This window comes from Cheilinus undulatus, linkage group 13, assembly GCF_018320785.1.
Source record: "Cheilinus undulatus linkage group 13, ASM1832078v1, whole genome shotgun sequence".
Taxonomy (NCBI): Eukaryota; Metazoa; Chordata; class Actinopteri; order Labriformes; family Labridae; genus Cheilinus; species Cheilinus undulatus.
Window position 1 is genome coordinate 848137 of NC_054877.1, and position 18185 is coordinate 866321.

The 18185-nt window shown below is 42.8% G+C and overlaps 1 protein-coding gene across 1 annotated transcript in view; it reads left to right on the top strand.

Moving 5' to 3' along the window:
* LOC121520456 (disks large-associated protein 1-like) overlaps nucleotides 1-14386 on the top strand; it is a 192657-nt gene extending 178271 nt beyond the window's left edge. The window contains exons 11-16 of the mRNA XM_041803916.1: nucleotides 1317-1362; nucleotides 2561-2833; nucleotides 3538-3670; nucleotides 5113-5204; nucleotides 5380-5532; nucleotides 14162-14386. Coding sequence (XP_041659850.1) covers nucleotides 1317-1362; nucleotides 2561-2833; nucleotides 3538-3670; nucleotides 5113-5204; nucleotides 5380-5532; nucleotides 14162-14386 — 922 coding nt within the window. The remainder of the gene's footprint in view (nucleotides 1-1316; nucleotides 1363-2560; nucleotides 2834-3537; nucleotides 3671-5112; nucleotides 5205-5379; nucleotides 5533-14161) is intronic.
* The last annotated feature ends 3799 nt before the right edge of the window (nucleotides 14387-18185 follow it).

Genomic DNA, 18185 nt, shown 5'->3' on the forward strand with positions numbered 1-18185 from the left:
CCAGACTCTGATTCCAGACAGATTTGGAAGTCTTACTGAGTCATCTCCGGCTGTCATGTAATTATTCCTCTCTCTGGTCACAACAAACGCCCACACGCTCCTCACTCAAGGTTATCCTCCATAAAAAACTCTCTCAGTGAGGACCAGCAGCCTTTTAAAGCTCTGTCTGTCAGAGCTTCTCTATAAATGAACGCTTTTAGGTTAGGGTCGTCAAAGTCCAGAAACAGGGTCTGAGAAGAACAATGAAAAAACTCTCACTGAGGACCTTTTAAACATCTGTCCGTCAGTATTTTCATTTATTTGTTTACGCCCTAACCCTGCCCTTTGATTGGCCCTGTGATTGTTCTGCCCTGTGATTGGCCAGCCCTGTGATTGTTCTGCCCTGTGATTGGCCAGCCCTGTGATTGTTCTGCCCTATGTTTGTTCTGCCCTGTGATTGGTCAGCCCTATGATTGGTTTGCCCTGTGTTTGATCAGCCCTGTGATTGTTCTGCCCTGTGATTGGTCATCACTGTGATTGGTCAGCCCTGTGATTGGTCAGTCCTGTGATTGTTCTTTCTCTGTGATTGTTCTGCCCTGTGATTGGTCAGCCCTATGATTGGTCAGCCCTGTGTTTGTTCTGCCCTGTGATTGGTCTGCCCTGTGATTGATCATCACTGTGATTGGTCAGCCCTGTGATTGGTAAGCCCTGTGTTTGATCAGCCCTGTGATTGGTCTGCTCTGTGATTGGTCATCACTGTGATTGGTCAGCCCTGTGATTGATCATCACTGTGATTGTTCAGCCCTGTGATTGGTAAGCCCTGTGTTTGATCAGCCCTGTGATTGGTCTGCTCTGTGATTGGTCATCACTGTGATTGGTCAGCCCTGTGAGTGTTCTGCCCTATGATTGGTCAGTCCTGTGATAGGTCAGCCCTGTGATTATTCAGCCCTGTGTTTGATCAGCCCTGTGATTGGTCAGCCCTGTGATTGGTCATCACTGTGATTGGTCTGCCCTGTGATTGGTCAGCCCTGTGATTGGCCAGCCCTGTGATCTCATTAAATAAACTCTCCTATCAGTGATGATGATCACCAACAGCATGGACCAAGTTCTGGCCCATATACCCTCCCAGGTCTGGACCCCTTAATGCTAGACCTTACATTTGTGCTGGTTATTTAATGAAGTATTTAGGTTGGTGCTGTCTTTATCCATGTTGTTATGAACATGAATATTTTTGAAATGATTCCTTGCCTCTTGTATCATGGATCGCTTTGAAGTAGAGGAGTTATCCGTCCATCTAACCCTCTCTATTTCTGTCTCTCTCTCTCTCTCTTGGTCAGGTATCGTCGTTTCCAGCGCTCCAACAGTGTGACGGCTGCTGTACAGGTAAACCACATCACCTACCTGCTGCCTAAATCAGTCTGAGAGTCTGTCAGTGATTAGAAATCACAATTGCTCATCAAAGGATGACATCAACTCTAATGGCAAGACTGGGATGTTTTATTAGCATCAAAGATTGAACCTAACTCTGAAAGCAAGAATGGAATTTTTAATAAGCATTACATTTTGACAAGAACTCCAAAGGCAAGAATGGAATGTTTTATTAGCATTAAAGATTGAACCTAAACTGTAAAGGCCAGAATAAAATGTTTTATAAGCATTAAAGGCTGAACCTGAACTCTAAAGGCAAGGATGGAATGTTTTATCAGCATTAAAGGTTGAACCTAAACTCTAAAGGCAAGAGTGGAATGTTTTATTAGCATTAAAGGTTGACCTGAACTTTAAAGCCAAGAATGGAGGTTTTATCAGCATTAAAAGTTGAACCTGAACTCTAAAAACAAGAATGGAATGTTTTATCAGGATTAAAGGTTGACCTGAACTCTAAAGGCCAGAATGGAATGTTTACCAGCATTAAAGGTTTAATCTGAAATCTAGAGGCAAGAATGCAATGTTTTATCAGCATTAAAGGTTGACCTGAACTCTTAAGACAAGAATGGAATGTTTTATTAAAATTGAATGTTGACCTGAACTCTAAAGGTAAGGATGGAATGTTTTATTAGCATGAAAGGTTGAACCTGAACTATAAAGCAAGGATGGGATGTTTTATTAGCATGAAAGGTTGAACCTGAACTCTAAAGGCAATGATAGAGTGTTTAATTAGCATTAAAAGTTGAACCTGAACAATAAAGGCAAGGATGGAATGTTTTATTAGCATGAAAGGTTGAACCTGAACTATAAAGCAAGGATGGGATGTTTTATTAGCATGAAAGGTTGAAAATGGACTCTAAAGGCAAGGATGGAATGTTTTTTTTAGCCTGAGAGGACAGCATCGTAGGGCATAGGATGGAAGGTAAGGCTGGGATGCTGGGACATTTTCTTCCCCATTTTTGCCAAAAAGTAGAGCGTAGTTGACAACTTTTGTAAGAGTGGTTGGAGTTGGGACAGTCAACATGAAGGAATGTCTGTGTCCTAATAATGATAGGCAGATGAAGTAGCGGTTAAACTGAATGACAACTCAGATCACCTTGACATTCATTAATCGAGCTATAAAAAGGTACTGACATACTTTGACTCTCTCCTCTAGGCAGATCTGGACTTGCCAGACCACCTGGACACCCCTCTGGACTCAGACACAGACCTGGAGATCCTGTCATCAGGCGCACTCTCTCGACAGTACTCTCGCGATGCTGCCACGTCCACCGTCAGCATCCAGGGCTCAGGGAACCACTACCACGCCTGTGCCTCTGATGACTATGAGGATGTTGGCTTTGACCCGTCCATCCTCCCCCCTCCTGATCCCTGGATCGACAGCGTGACAGACGACCCGCTGGACTTCAACAGCTCTTCTATCCTGGAGGTCTGTGAGAGCCCTCTCAGTTAGAGAGACTCAGGGAGGTTCGCGATGAGATCATCTCAGTTTAGTTCATCTCCTACTGGAAAAGATGACACACTGATGGTTTCATGTATAAAAGAGAGCTGGATGTAATGTGAAAGAATAGCTCAGAACCAAAAGTGTAGCCTTGGATAAACCCTCAGGTTTTTAAAGTTTAAGGGGCCCCAAAGCTGTTAAGGCTAAATTAAGAAATATGCAGGGGTGCTTGTACAAAATGACTCTCTGACACCCAGTACTGTGACAGTGTTTAAGGTTACAGCCACCCATTCACACCCTGAAGGTGAATCAGAGGTAAAGAAGAGCTGTTTCCTTACAGCACAGATACAGCTTTTATTCAGGTTTCCCTTGACTAATATGACATTTGTCTCTTCCAGTGAAAAATGAAATAAAACCAGTGAACTTCAGGTCTTTCTGAGCTCTTTGAACCCCCTTAGAATAAACGCGAGTTTCTAGAATGAATTCTCCAGGTTATCTCCTGTTTGTTCAAACGTATCTCAGATGTTTTAGCCTCTCTCTGTCTCTTTGAGAGACCAGACTAAAACCACCTGAAGAGCCTAAATCTGTCAGAGACAGTCCTTGTTCTACAAACCAAACTGTTGACTACTGTGCCGTTGATTCTCTGGTCATCTGTCTCTGCATGTTTTAAAGTCTGAATATTTCAACCTCAGGTGGTGCAGCGGTCGGTGTGTCAGAGAGACGGACGCTGGTTTCTGAAGTTGTTGCAGGCAGAGACGGACCGTTTGGAGGGCTGGTGTCGACAGATGGAGCTGGACCAGCGGGAGAACGACCTGCCGGAGGACGGTAAGTGTCCCAGTGAGTTTGTCATGTCCAGGATTAAAGGTGGAGGGAGGGGGTTAGTGTAGATGGTTCTGTAATGGTCTGCTACAGTGGGTCTGTACTGGTCTATCCTCAGGACCCACGTCGTCCTAATGAGAGATCTCTGAGAGAAGGTTTTACCCAGACCTGCCCACTAAAACATGAAAGAAAGAATAGTTATTTAGGAATTTATCCAAATCAGGAAACAGCTCCTTTCTTCATCTTGGATTTCTTATTTCAAATTGAAGTCCGTCGATTGTAACTACTCTGGCTGCAGACTAACTGGTCTACACTAAAGCCTACATTCAAACTAGATCAGTCATTGGTTCTTTAGAGATGATGTCACCCAGCAGCAAACTCCTGAAAGAAACTCACGATGACATGTCAGCTGACAGGAATAAAACATCCTGGACCGCCTCTCCCGTGTGCCCCATTGGATCAAGTGATCCAGTTTGGGTTAGTCCAGTTTGGTTTTGGTTCGGTCCAATTTTGGTTCAGTCCAGTTTGGTTTTGGTTCAGTCCAATTTGGTTTTGGTTTAGTCCATTTTGGTTCAGTCCAGTTTGGTTTTGGTTCAGCCTAGATTAGTTTTGGTTCAGCCTAGATTAGTTTTGGTTCCATCAAGTTTGGTTTTGGTTCAGTACAGTTTGATTTGGTTTAGTCCAGTTTGGTGTTGGTTCAGTCCAGTTTAGTTTTGGTTCAATCCAGTTAAGTTTTGGTTCTGTAAAGTTTGGTTTTGGTTCAGTCCAGTTTGGTTCAGTCCAGTTTGGTTTGGTTTGGTCCTAACCTTGCAAAACAGATGGATACACCCATTTCCTTGTTTCTCACTGGTGAATCTATCTTGGAAAGCTCCTATCCGAACCCGTTTGGGTCCGGTTAAAAAGTGACAGGACCAATCAGCGGTAACTCCGTCTTTGTATCTCTGTGCTAGTCCTGGGGGTCTGTAACCTCTGTCTCTGTCTCTCTGTCCTAGTCCTGGGGGTCTCTCACCTCTGTCTTTGTCTCTCTGTCCTAGTCCTGGGGGTCTCTCACCTCTGTCTTTGTCTCTCTGTCCTAGTCCTGGGGGTCTGTAACCTCTGTCTCTGTCTCTCTGTCCTAGTCCTGGGGGTATCTCACCTCTGTCTCTCTGTCCTAGCCCTGGGGGTCTGTAACCTCTGTCTCTGTCTCTCTGTCCTAGTCCTGGGGGTCTGTAACCTCTGTCTCTGTCTCTCTGTCCTAGTCCTGGGGGTCTGTAACCTCTGTCTCTGTATCTCTGTCCTAGTCCTGGGGGTCTGTAACCTCTGTCTTTGTATCTCTGTCCTAGTCCTGGGGGTCTGTAACCTCTGTCTTTGTATCTCTGTCCTAGTCCTGGGGGTCTGTAACCTCTGTCTCTGTCTCTCTGTCCTAGTACTGTGGGTCTGTAACCTCCGTCTTTGTCTCTCTGTCCTAGTCCTGGGGAAAATGCGCAGTGCCATAGGAAGTGCTCAGCTCCTGATCTCTCAGAAATTCCAGCAGTTCAGGGAGCTCTGTGAGGAGAACCTGGTGAGTCTGAAACTAGCCCTGATTTACTTTTTTAATCTAGATTCATTTTTGTTTTGGCTTTTCCTACCTGTGATAACGATCATAATTTAAAGCACTGATTAATTTTGATAGGATGGAGTAGATTCATTCATGACAGTGGTATTGGTCCATCATCCTCTGCTCTGTCCTCCAACAGAACCCCAACGCCCACCCCCGCCCTGTGGCCTCAGACCTAGCCGGGTTCTGGGACATGCTTCAGCTGTCCATCGAGAACGTGAGCCTGAAGTTTGATGAGCTCCACCAGCTTAGAGCCAACGGCTGGAGGCCCCTGGACCCCCCTGAGAGAAAGGTACAAACAAAGACTTTAGTAAGGTTCCTGCAGGCTGACCTGGACCATGAGTGGGGTAAAAGACCCGTCACTGCTGGGTTCAGTAAAGTAGAAATATTGGAGGGTGTTTTGGTATTAAGAATCATCAACTGGTAACATGGGGCCCAAATCAGGCCCCCGACAGCCCCCAGAAGATGACTTAATTCAGAAACTGTGAGGAGTAGATGTTGGTGTTGTTGGCTTCGTTATTGTTATCAATGATCAGCATTGATCAGCATGATCAACTCTCTGATCCCCTGATCCGGACCAGCAGTATGAATAATGAATGGTGGAGTCATTTGCCCCCTAGTGGCTGGCTGCAGTATAGGTGATATTGACTAATGCCAAGTTTAAACATGAGTCAAATTTGGGAAGGAAGGTGGTAAAAATGAGTGAGAAATGGCAAAAAAAACAAAACAAAAGAAATGAGTTACAGGTGGCAAACGTGGCAAAAAGTGGCAAAAAATGAGTGAAAAGTGACTAAAATTGGGGAAAGAAAATCAAAAAAAAAAGGTGGAAAAATGGGAATTAAGTGGAATTAAACTGCAAAGGGCAGCTTAATGGGTGAGAAGTGGTAAAAATTGGCAAAAGGGGGAAAAAAATGCAAAAAGCAGGATAAAAGTGTCAAAAATGGGTGAAAAGTGACAAAAAGAAGTGGCAAAAATGGGCAAAAAGCAGAAAACACTGGGAGAAAAGTGGCAAAAAAGGGCAGAAAGTGGTAAAAATGGGTGAGAAATGAAAAAAAACAGTTACAGGTGGCAAAAGTGATTCAAAAGTTGCAATACTGTGGCAAAAAAATAAGTGAAAAGTGACTTAAATGGGCAAATGGCATCAAATAGTGGCAAAATGGGAAACAGGTGGAATTTAATTGCAATAGGCAGCTTTAATGCGCAAAGTGGCAAAAACGGCAACAAAACGGTGCAAAAAAATGCAAAAAAAGCAGGATAAAAGTGTCATAAAGAATTGTCAAAAATGGGAACAATGTTTCAAATTAAGACATAAAAGAGCCAAAAATCATTTAGAAGATGTTAGGAGACTTTGGTGTTTCTTTTCGAGTGTTAACATCATTATTATCCACAGGAAAATTACATACATCTTTGTAAAAATCTGAACACGACTGCTGAAATTTAGTGTGGATCTATAAACGCCAGTGGCTGTGAAAGCCTTCACTCCAGCTGTGGGGAAGAATCGGATGTTATAACAGAGGACAACATAGCAGCCATAGTTGTGGGTTAGCAGGTTTCTGCCAAAGATGTTGGTGAGGAGCCAACATGAAGAGGGAACAGGAAGTCATCCCAGAAGCAGCAGAAGCTGACAGCAAGAATGAGGACACAGAAAGTTTCAGAAAGAAATTTAAAAAATCATAAAAACTAGACTGTGTCCATGCAGAAGCTCTTAATCTTTCTCTCATGGTGCATCATGCATTCATGGTTCCATTGAATTTTCTTCAGCTCAGATGCACTCAGCCTTTGGAGAACCCAGGTTAACTGTAGACGTTCTGTGCCATCAGTGTCAGGTCTGGATCATTCTGTAGATGTTCTGTGCCATCAGTGTCAGGTCTGGATCATTCTGTAGATGTTTTGTGCCATCAGTGTCAGGGCTGGATCATTCTGTAGATGTTTTGTGCCATCAGTGTCAGGGCTGGATCATTCTGTAGATGTTTTGTGCCATCAGTGTCAGGTCTGGATCATTCTGTAGATGTTTTGTGCCATCAGTGTCAGGTCTGGATCATTCTGTAGATGTTATATAGCATCAGTGTCAGGTCTGGATCATTCTGTAGATGTTCTGTGCCATCAGTGTCAGGTCTGGATCATTCTGTAGATGTTCTCCACCATCAGTGTCAGGTGTGGATCATTCTGTAGATGTTCTGTGCCATCAGTGTCAGGGCTGGATCGTTCTGTAGCTGTTATATAGCATCAGTGTCAGGTATGGATCATTCTATAGATGTTGTATAGCATCAGTGTCAGGTCTTGGACATTCTGTAGATGTTCTGTGCCATCAGTGTCAGGGCTGGATCATTATGTTGATGTTCTGTGCCATCAGTGTCAGGTCTTGGTCATTCTGTAGATGTTTTGTGCCATCAGTGTCAGGTCTGGATTATTCTGTAGATGTTATATAGCATCAGTGTCAGGTCTGGATCATTCTGTAGATGTTATATAGCATGAGTGTCAGGTCTGGATCATTCTGTAGATGTTCTCCACCATCAGTGTCAGGTCTTGGTCATTCTGTAGATGTTTTGTTCCATCAGTGTCAGGTCTGGATCATTCTGTAGATGTTCTGTGCCATCAGTGTCAGGTGTGGATCATTCTGTAGATGTTCTGTGCCATCAGTGTCAGGTCTGGATTATTCTGTAGATGTTTTTTGCCATCAGTGTCAGGTCTGGATTATTCTTTAGATGTTTTGTGCAATCAGTGTCAGGTCTGGATCATTCTGTAGATGTTCTGTGCCATCAGTGTCAGGTGTGGATCATTCTGTAGATGTTCTCCACCATCAGTGTCAGGTCTTGGTCATTCTGTAGATGTTTTGTTCCATCAGTGTCAGGTCTGGATCATTCTGTAGATGTTCTGTGCCATCAGTGTCAGGTCTGGATCATTCTGTAGATGTTTTGTGCCATCAGTGTCAGGTCTGGATTATTCTGTAGATGTTCTGTGCCATCAGTGTCAGGTCCTGGACATTCTGTAGATGTTCTGTGCCATCAGTGTCAGATCTGGATCATTCTGTAGATGTTCTGTGCCATCAGTGTCAGGTGTGGATCATTCTGTAGATGTTCTGTGCCATCAGTGTCAGGTCTGGATCATTCTGTAGATGTTCTGTGCCATCAGTGTCAGGTCTGGATCATTCTGTAGATGTTCTCCACCATCAGTGTCAGGTCTGGATCATTCTGTAGATGTTCTGTGCCATCAGTGTCAGGTCTGGATCATTCTGTAGATGTTCTCCACCATCAGTGTCAGGTCTGGATCATTCTGTAGATGTTCTGTGCCATCAGTGTCAGGTCTGGATCATTCTGTAGATGTTATATAGCATCAGTGTCAGGTCTTGGTCATTCTGTAGATGTTCTGTGCCATCAGTGTCAGGTCTGGATCATTCTGTAGATGTTTTGTGCCATCAGTGTCAGGTGTGGATCATTCTGTAGATGTTCTGTGCCATCAGTGTCAGGTCTGGATCATTCTGTAGATGTTATATAGCATCAGTGTCAGGTCTGGATCATTCTGTAGATGTTCTGTGCCATCAGTGTCAGGTCTGGATCATTCTGTAGATGTTCTCCACCATCAGTGTCAGGTCTGGATCATTCTGTAGATGTTCTGTGCCATCAGTGTCAGGTCTGGATCATTCTGTAGATGTTCTGTGCCATCAGTGTCAGGTCTTGGTCATTCTGTAGATGTTCTGTGCCATCAGTGTCAGGTCTGGATCATTCTGTAGATGTTTTGTGCCATCAGTGTCAGGTGTGGATCATTCTGTAGATGTTCTGTGCCATCAGTGTCAGGTCTGGATCATTCTGTAGATGTTATATAGCATCAGTGTCAGGTCTTGGTCATTCTGTAGATGTTCTCCACCATCAGTGTCAGGTCTGGATCATTCTGTAGATGTTTTGTGCCATCAGTGTCAGGTCTGGATCATTCTGTAGATGTTCTGTGCCATCAGTGTCAGGTCTGGATCATTCTGTAGATGTTCTGTGCCATCAGTGTCAGGTCTTGGTCATTCTGTAGATGTTATACACCATCAGTGTCAGGTCTGGATCATTCTGTAGATGTTCTGTGCCATCAGTGTCAGGTCTGGGTCATTCTGTAGATGTTTTGTGCCATCAGTGTCAGGTCTGGATCATTCTGTAGATGTTCTGTGCCATCAGTGTCAGGTCTGGGTCATTCTGTAGATGTTTTGTGCCATCAGTGTCAGGTCTGGATCATTCTGTAGATGTTTTGTGCAATCAGAGTCAGGTCTGGATCATTCTGTAGATGTTTTGTGCCATCAGTGTCAGGTCTGGATTATTCTGTAGATGTTCTGTGCCATCAGTGTCAGGTGTGGATCATTCTGTAGATGTTCTGTGCCATCAGTGTCAGGTCTGGATTATTCTGTAGATGTTCTGTGCCATCAGTGTCAGGTCTGGATTATTCTTTAGATGTTTTGTGCAATCAGTGTCAGGTCTGGATCATTCTGTAGATGTTCTGTGCCATCAGTGTCAGGTGTGGATCATTCTGTAGACGTTCTGTGCCATCAGTGTCAGGTCTTGATCATTCTGTAGATGTTCTGTGCCATAAGTGTCAGGTCTGGATCATTCTGTAGATGTTCTGTGCCATCAGTGTCAGGTCTTGGTCATTCTGTAGATGTTTTGTGCCATCAGTGTCAGGTCTGGATCATTCTGTAGATGTTCTGTGCCATCAGTGTCAGGTGTGGATCATTCTGTAGATGTTATACACCATCAGTGTCAGGTCTGGATCATTCTGTAGATGTTCTGTGCCATCAGTGTCAGGTCTGGATCATTCTGTAGATGTTTTGTGCCATCAGTGTCAGGTCTGGATCATTCTGTAGATGTTTTGTGCAATCAGAGTCAGGTCTGGATCATTCTGTAGATGTTTTGTGCCATCAGTGTCAGGTCTGGATTATTCTGTAGATGTTCTGTGCCATCAGTGTCAGGTGTGGATCATTCTGTAGATGTTCTGTGCCATCAGTGTCAGGTCTGGATTATTCTGTAGATGTTTTTTGCCATCAGTGTCAGGTCTGGATTATTCTTTAGATGTTTTGTGCAATCAGTGTCAGGTCTGGATCATTCTGTAGATGTTCTGTGCCATCAGTGTCAGGTGTGGATCATTCTGTAGACGTTCTGTGCCATCAGTGTCAGGTCTTGATCATTCTGTAGATGTTCTGTGCCATCAGTGTCAGGTGTGGATCATTCTGTAGACGCTCTGTGCCATCAGTGTCAGGTCTTGGTCATTCTGTAGATGTTATACACCATCAGTGTCAGGTCTGGGTCATTCTGCAGATGTTCACTGACATTGTTCCATTAGTTTTTGGTTTATATGCTTGTGAATCTGTTTCTCCTTCGCTCTCATTTCTGTGTTTTTCTTTCTTGTGCTTCTTTTGTGTTAACAGTGAAGGCGCTTGCAATCAGCCACGCATCAATCAGAATAACTGCAATGCCAACAGCACCATGGGGCCTTGGTACTTCTGGGCCACCGTAGATCCATCATGTCTGTCTGTCGGTCTTTCCATCTCTCCATGCTTCCTCCTCCCTTCCTCCATCCTTCTGCAGCGTCCTCACCACCGTGACTTTTTTTAAATGTTTTTATGCTTTAGTGTGAAGACAGATGACGTTAAGGACAGTTGATGTTTTTTCATGATAAAGATAATTGTTTATTTATCCCACAATGGAGAAATCCCAATATTATGATACACACTAAGCAGATGTCTATGATGCCACTAGAGGAAAAGAGGATATTATTACCCTAGTTCTAAAAAGGTTGGGTCGCTGTGTTAAATGTAAATTAAAACAGAACAGTGATTGTCAGATCTCATAAACCCATGTTTCCCTCACAGCATATTAACTTGGGCCCTAATCAGAGTTCCAGGCACTTGTTCCGCTGAATGGAACCTGGACTTTGTAACTGGTCTGAGCCCCAGTAGTTCTTCTTGTGTCCCTGTACTATCAGAATCCCAGTGGCTTTCCTTTATGCACCATGAACTGTGCCATCTCTCTGCCTAATTTTGGATGCCTTTCAGTGCTGCGCCCAACACGCTCTCATGCCCTGGGACAGCCTGTGACCAGAGCAGGGTTAAATTTTCAGTTAAGAGATTTTTTTATTACCGTGACGAGAGCAATTTAACCATCTGATGAGAGCTGGAGGTGAAAATGCAACAGGATTAATAAACGATGTTCCGGTCAAACAACAGTGATCGCAATTTCACTTCTTGATGAAATAAAAAATAGAATCATAGGTAAATGAAGTCAGTGGATGATAGTTTGGCATTAAAAAATTTTAATAGGAGAGGTTAAATCAGCTGTGAGATTAACCCCGGCACACACTTGTCCGCGTATTTGGCACTCTCCTTTACGCACAGAGGAGGAAAGGTGTGTGTTATCCTGTGAGCTGCTGTTTGTGGCTTAAACAAGAGAAAAAGTTTTATTTCACAAACCAAACAAACCTCTCACAGTAGTTAAAGCCTGACTTTGTATGAAACTGGTCAGAAATGTGGACTGGACTGGGATCCATTAGAATGAGGTCATAGTAGAGCTGTGCAAAGTTAAATTCTTCAGCTCTCATAAAATCGTTGTAATTTGTTGAAATGCAATGAAACTAAATATATAATTTTCTCTCTCTGTCTCTAGAAAAATCTGTCCGTCTCTGTCAGCCTCTCTTTAGGACAGTGTGTCTGCTGAGCATGCAGCTGCTGCCTGGTGTGCTCTCTGCGCTCTGAAGGTCCTTCTGTTGTTAGGTGACGTTATGTCACATCCCCACACTAGGTCTCCTTCATTTGCATCTGTGCCATACCTAAGCCCCCCTCGTCCTTCTGTGCCGTGCCCAAGCATGGAATGATTGCCCTCACACTGGTCCAATGTTCTGGACTTTAGGCTCAAACAGGCCCAGGCATGGTACGGGCGGCCTAGTGTGAGTGTACACTAATTTAGTCAACTGTCAACAGGTCAGTAACGAGACAGGCAGAGTCACTCAGACGTAAAGATGTGCAGAGGTTCACCAATCTGTGAACAACTGTGTCTGAAAATAGTGGAGACTTTAAATCTCCTCCATCTACAGTCCATAATATCATCAAAGATTCAGAGAATCTGGAGAAATCTCTGTGAGCAATGAACAAGGCTGACAGGGCCCTCAGGGGCCACTGCATTAAAAAACCGACATGATTCTGTACTAAAATCACTGCATGGGCTCAGGAGCATTCCAGAAATCATTGTCTGTCAACACAGTTGGCCGTGCCATCCACCAATGACAGTTAAAGCTGGATCATGGAGAGAAGACGCCATATGTGAACAGGATCCAGAAACACCGCCGTCTCCTCTGGACCAAAGCTCATTTAACATGGACTGAGGAAACATGGAAAACTGTTCTGTGGTCAGAGGAAACCACAGACGCCGTATCCTGTGGACTAAAGAGGAGAGGGAGCATCCAGCTTGTTCTCCTGGCTCAGGTCTAAAGCCTGCATCTCTGATGGTATGGGGTTGCATTAGTGCCTATGGCATGGGCAGCTCTGACATCTGGAGAGGAACTATCAATGCTGAAAAGTAGAGAGAGCTTTTAGAGCAACATATGCTCCCATACAAACATCAGTAGCTGCATTTTTATTACCCTTAGAAATGCACAAAATCTAAATAGCGCGATAAAAAACTGGTTATGGAAACACCTGAATTTCACAAAACCTTGCATAAAAGTTTTTATGCACTCATGAGGAGGTTTTTCAGACGTTTCGATATAGAAGTATGTTGCTAAAGTGTAATGACGTACAGTGTCACATGACCAGTCACTCCGAGACAACATGGCGTACACGTGGATAGAAGAGGAGACGAGACTTTTCTTGACATCATACTTATATCCTTATAAGTGGCTTTTGCGGTACATAGGGACTTTCCCTCTGAGCTATCATCTGCTGCCTTCGTCTTTTGTTCAAAATTATCAAGGCAACCGCCGTAGATGTAACCCAAAACCGTTCCACCACGCAGCAGGTTTTGAGCGTCCAGCTTCCCTGCAGCGGATTCACGCGAGGTGAGACTTTACGAGAATTGCGAGGCTCATTTCCAAAACCCCCTTTTAATGGAAACACATTCAAAGTGCAATTGTACTTGAGAAATATCGCTTTTATTTTGCGAAAAAATTTAATGAAAACCCAGCTTCTGCCGGGAAGGCCTTGACTATTTCAGCAAGAGAACGCTAAACAACATACCACATCTGTCACAACAGCATGGCTTCACAGACGAGTCCAGGTCCTGAACTGGTCTGCCTGTCGTCCAGACCTTTCCATGTTCAAATGTCTCAGTTTAACATCTGGTATGTTGTTTCTGTTCTATTTTGAATCAAATAAGGGTTTATGAGATTTGACAGTCACTAACGGAAACCCACTGGCTCAAACATGGAGGACCGCTGGCGTTGTCGGCTGGACTGACACTCATGTTAGCGTCATTGTTCCACCAGCTGGCCATCTGTTCCTCAGGGAACAGTTGTGTTCATGTTCCCTGCCATGTTTGGGAGTCATTAAAGATCTCATTTCAGCTCCAAAATATCTGAAATACTCCCCTGTTGTAAAATATTAGGATCCTTACTGAGACAGTTTGTATGACAGTTGTGAGACAGAGTTCTGTGACCGATCTGATGAGCAGCAGTGACCTTCATCTATCTACTATAACTCCTGAACACCTCCTCTGCATGTATAAGAAGCCCTTATAGGAGTATGGTAGTATGGCTTCAGATATCACTGTGAAAGTTAGACAGACGGAACAGTTAGGGTCATTACAGTAGCACTGTAACAGAAATATTTATGTTGTCAGTGTTTCTTTTCCTCTGCATGACAATGAACCAAACCCACCAGACCAGCACTGGCAGGCACACACACCCTCACTGTGTCTTTTTCCTGAAATGTTCTCCCCTCCCCCATCGTGCTCCCCCACCAGGAGAGGCAGCTCCCTCCTCCAGTGCCAAAAAAGCCACCCAAGGGGCCCCACCACCACCCCCCTCTGGCCAGAGACCGCTCCCTGGAGAGCTCCGAGAAGCAGAGGCAGGAGGCCAGGAAGCGCCTGATGGCCGCCAAGAGAGCCGCGTCCGTACGGCAGAACTCGGCCACGGAGAGCGCAGACAGCATCGAAATCTACATCCCCGAGGCCCAGACACGACTATGAGGACGCTGCAGGGTCCCACCACGGGTGGACACGCATATCACACACACACACAACATCACACACATACATACAACACTGTGTATGGTTGTCCTCACCAACGTACGGGACAGAGTCAAGCGGGTCCAGGAGTGTTTGAACTGGGACAGGATAAGGTTAAATAGGGGTCACAAAAGTTGCCTTAAGGTTGACACCACCAGGCAAAAAGAAAACCTGGGAGGCCTCAGACCACTTGGTGCAGAACTGTGTCACGTGAGCTGGAACAGATGAAGCAGTCATGAGGAGAGGTGCAACATGCTGCAAAGAACAGAAGACTCATCACTGAAGCCTTATGTCCCATAGGGCAGTGGTTCTCGACCTTTTCAGCCCACGACCCCCAAAATAAAGGTGCCAGAGATCGGGGACCCCCACTGTACCTGAAGGTGGTTGAACAAAGACATGCACAATTCAGAATAGTCATATATAGACAAGACCTTCCACAAAGGGGGATAAATGGGAATTATTTCTGGCACCCTGCCAAACTGGGGGTCCATGGAGGTCAACAAAACCATGGTCTACCGTAAAGTTAAGCTGTGATATCCATATTTTATATCTAACCTGAATAATAACCAGTCTTATCAAAGAAACAAATATCTTTATTTATTCATCTGTGAAAATCCTTTTTGTCAAAAAAAGAATGAAAATGGTTTAAAAATTCCTAAAATTGGTTTATAATGCCAACAAAATGGTAGAAGGGTGGGGAAGTTGGATTTTATAAGTAGCACAATTAGGTTAGAAGTTGCAGAAATTAGATAAAAATGGAAAACAGGCATAAATAGTGGTAAAGGGGAGTTAAAATGTGGCTGAAATGGCTTTAAATTGGCAAAAAAAGTGGAAATTTGGTGAAATGGGATGGAAAATTGATATAAACTGTCAAAAAAGGTTAACTGAGAATGAAAGAATTGGCAGAAGTTGGCAGAAATTGGTTTAACTACCAAAATTGGGCATATCAAATAGTCAAATGTGGTTAAAATGGGAAAAACTGGGTGTAAAAAGGGTTTAATAGTGGCATAATGAGTGAACAGAGGCAACATTAAGCTTAAGAGGCAAGAACTGGTTTAGAAGTTGCAAAAACAGAAAAAAGTGATGGAAAGACTTTAAAACTGACCAAAATAGGTGTTAAATGGCAAAAATGTGTTAAAATTGGTGGGAAAAAATTATGAAAAGGGGTAAAAATTGTTACAAAATATGTGTTAGATGGCAAAACTGTTATTTAAAAAATATTCATAGTTTTTTAGGGCATCTGGAGACCCCTTCTCAGTATCTCATGTCCCCAAAAAGGGTCCTGACACCAAGGTTGAGAACCACTGTCATAGGGGATATAGAGGACATGGGCTTAGACTGGGACAGGAGTTTTTAATCTGGTACAGGTGGGTTCATCACAGGGACTTGGGTATGGAGCTGATGGGGTCAAGCGTTCTTGGATCAGGGTCCCTAATGTGAAACCAGTCTAACCTTTAGATTTAGTTTCTTTTTGCGGGTTTCTCTTGATAGACCCGAGCTGTACAGAGGTGAAGGACGATGGTACACAGTCACTGACATACACGCTGGATTACTCTCCTTCTTCAGGCCGTCTGACTCTGCAGGCTGATGTAATATAAAACATGACCACTGTCTATCTTCCACTTTGTCTTAAAGAAACTCCAACAGATATTTCCTTCCTCCTGCTTAAACCTCTCCACTCTGAGGGAAATTCTGTTTCTTTACTCACTGGTTTTGGACGTCATCCTTCATGATTATGGTTTTGTTGACTCAGCAGATTCAAAGCTGAGTGTGTTAGAATACAGCAGAGACATAATATCATTATTTTCAACATCTGATGACAAAAACTACTCACCCAGGTAAACAAACAGAATTTTATCCACTCCATGATTGTTCATGGTAAAGCCATTGAGACTGATTGTCAGAGCCGTGGTGTTAGAGGGAACGTAATGTTAGGAAATGAACTGATGTGAATGTTTGATGGCTGCCTGTGCAGATGACATGTTCTCCCTCTGTGGTTCCATCCTTACTTTCTTTTTCTTTCTTTGTTGTAAACTCAGACACCTACGTGTTAAAACTAAGCAATACTTAGTGGGGAGGTGGAGCTGAAGAAGTGCTAAGAAAGGGACCAGATCTCTTCTCATCTCTGCAGCAGCTCATGTGTAATGAAGACACGAGCCTCTTTCTGATTCTCACAGGAAAATTTTCATGTGTACAAAATAAAATTGAAACCAAAGGAAACCATCAACCAAACAAAGGGAAGGTAGTCAGTATCTCCACCATTGGTTTGGGGAGCAGAGCAGCAATGCCTCTGGGTAGTTTGTTTTCACAGCCCCGGTGGTCATACTAGAAGAAAAAGACAGGTCAGAAAAATGAGAATAGCTCAGTGTTAATGTCGTCGATTAAAACTATGACTAAAACTATTCGTCAACAGCCTTTTAATCCATGACAAAACTAGACTAAGACTAACAAAAATAGATCTGTGATGACTAAAACGTACAAAAACTAGACTAACAAAAATAGATCTGTGATGACTAAAACTGACTAAAACTAGACTAACAAAACTAGATCTGTGATGACTAAAACTGACAAAAACTAGACTAACAAAAATAGATCTGTGATGAGAAAAAGGGACAACAACTAGACTAAGACTAACAAAAATAGATCTGTGATGACTAAAACGGACAAAAACTAGACTAACAAAAATAGATCTGTCAATGACTAAAACTGACAAAAACTAGACTAACAAAAATAGATCTGTGATGACTAAAACTGACAAAAACTAGACTAACAAAAATAGATCTGTGATGACTAAAACTGACAAAAACTAGACTAACAAAAATAGATCTGTGATGACTAAAACTGACAAAAACTAGACTAACAAAAATAGATCTGTGATGACTAAAACTGACAAAAACTAGACTAACAAAAATAGATCTGTGATGAGAAAAACGGACAAAAACTAGACTAACAAAAATAGATCTGTGATGACTAAAACTGACTAAAACTAGACTAACAAAAATAGATCTGTGATGACTAAAACTGACAAAAACTAGACTAACAAAAATAGATCTGTGATGACTAAAACTGACTACAACTAGAATTACAAAAATAGATCTGCGATGACTAAAATGGACAAAAACTAGACCAACAAAAATAGATCTGTGTTGAGAAAAAGGGACAACAACTAGACTGAGACTAACAAAAATAGATTTGTGATGACTAAAATGGACAAAAACTACACTAACAAAAATAGATCTGTGATGACTAAAACTAGACTAACAAAAATAGATCTTTGATGACTAAAACTAGACTGAGACTAACAAAAATAGATCTGTGATGACTAAAACTGACTAAAACCAGACTAACAAAAATAGATCTGTGATGACTAAAACGGACAAAAACTAGACTAACAAAAATAGATCTGTGATGACTAAAACTGACAAAAACTAGACTAAGACTAACAAAAATAGATCTGTGATGAGAAACGGACAAAAACTAGACTAAGACTAACAAAAATAGATCTGTGATGACTAAAACTGACTAAAACCAGACTAACAAAAATAGATCTGTGATGAGAAACGGACAAAAACTAGACTAAGACTAACAAAAATAGATCTGTGATGACTAAAACTGACTAAAACTAGACTAACAAAAATAGATCTGTGATGACTAAAATGGACAAAAACTACACTAACAAAAATAGATCTGTGACGACTAAAACTGACAAAAACTAGACTAACAAAAATAGATCTGTGATGACTAAAACGGACAAAAACTA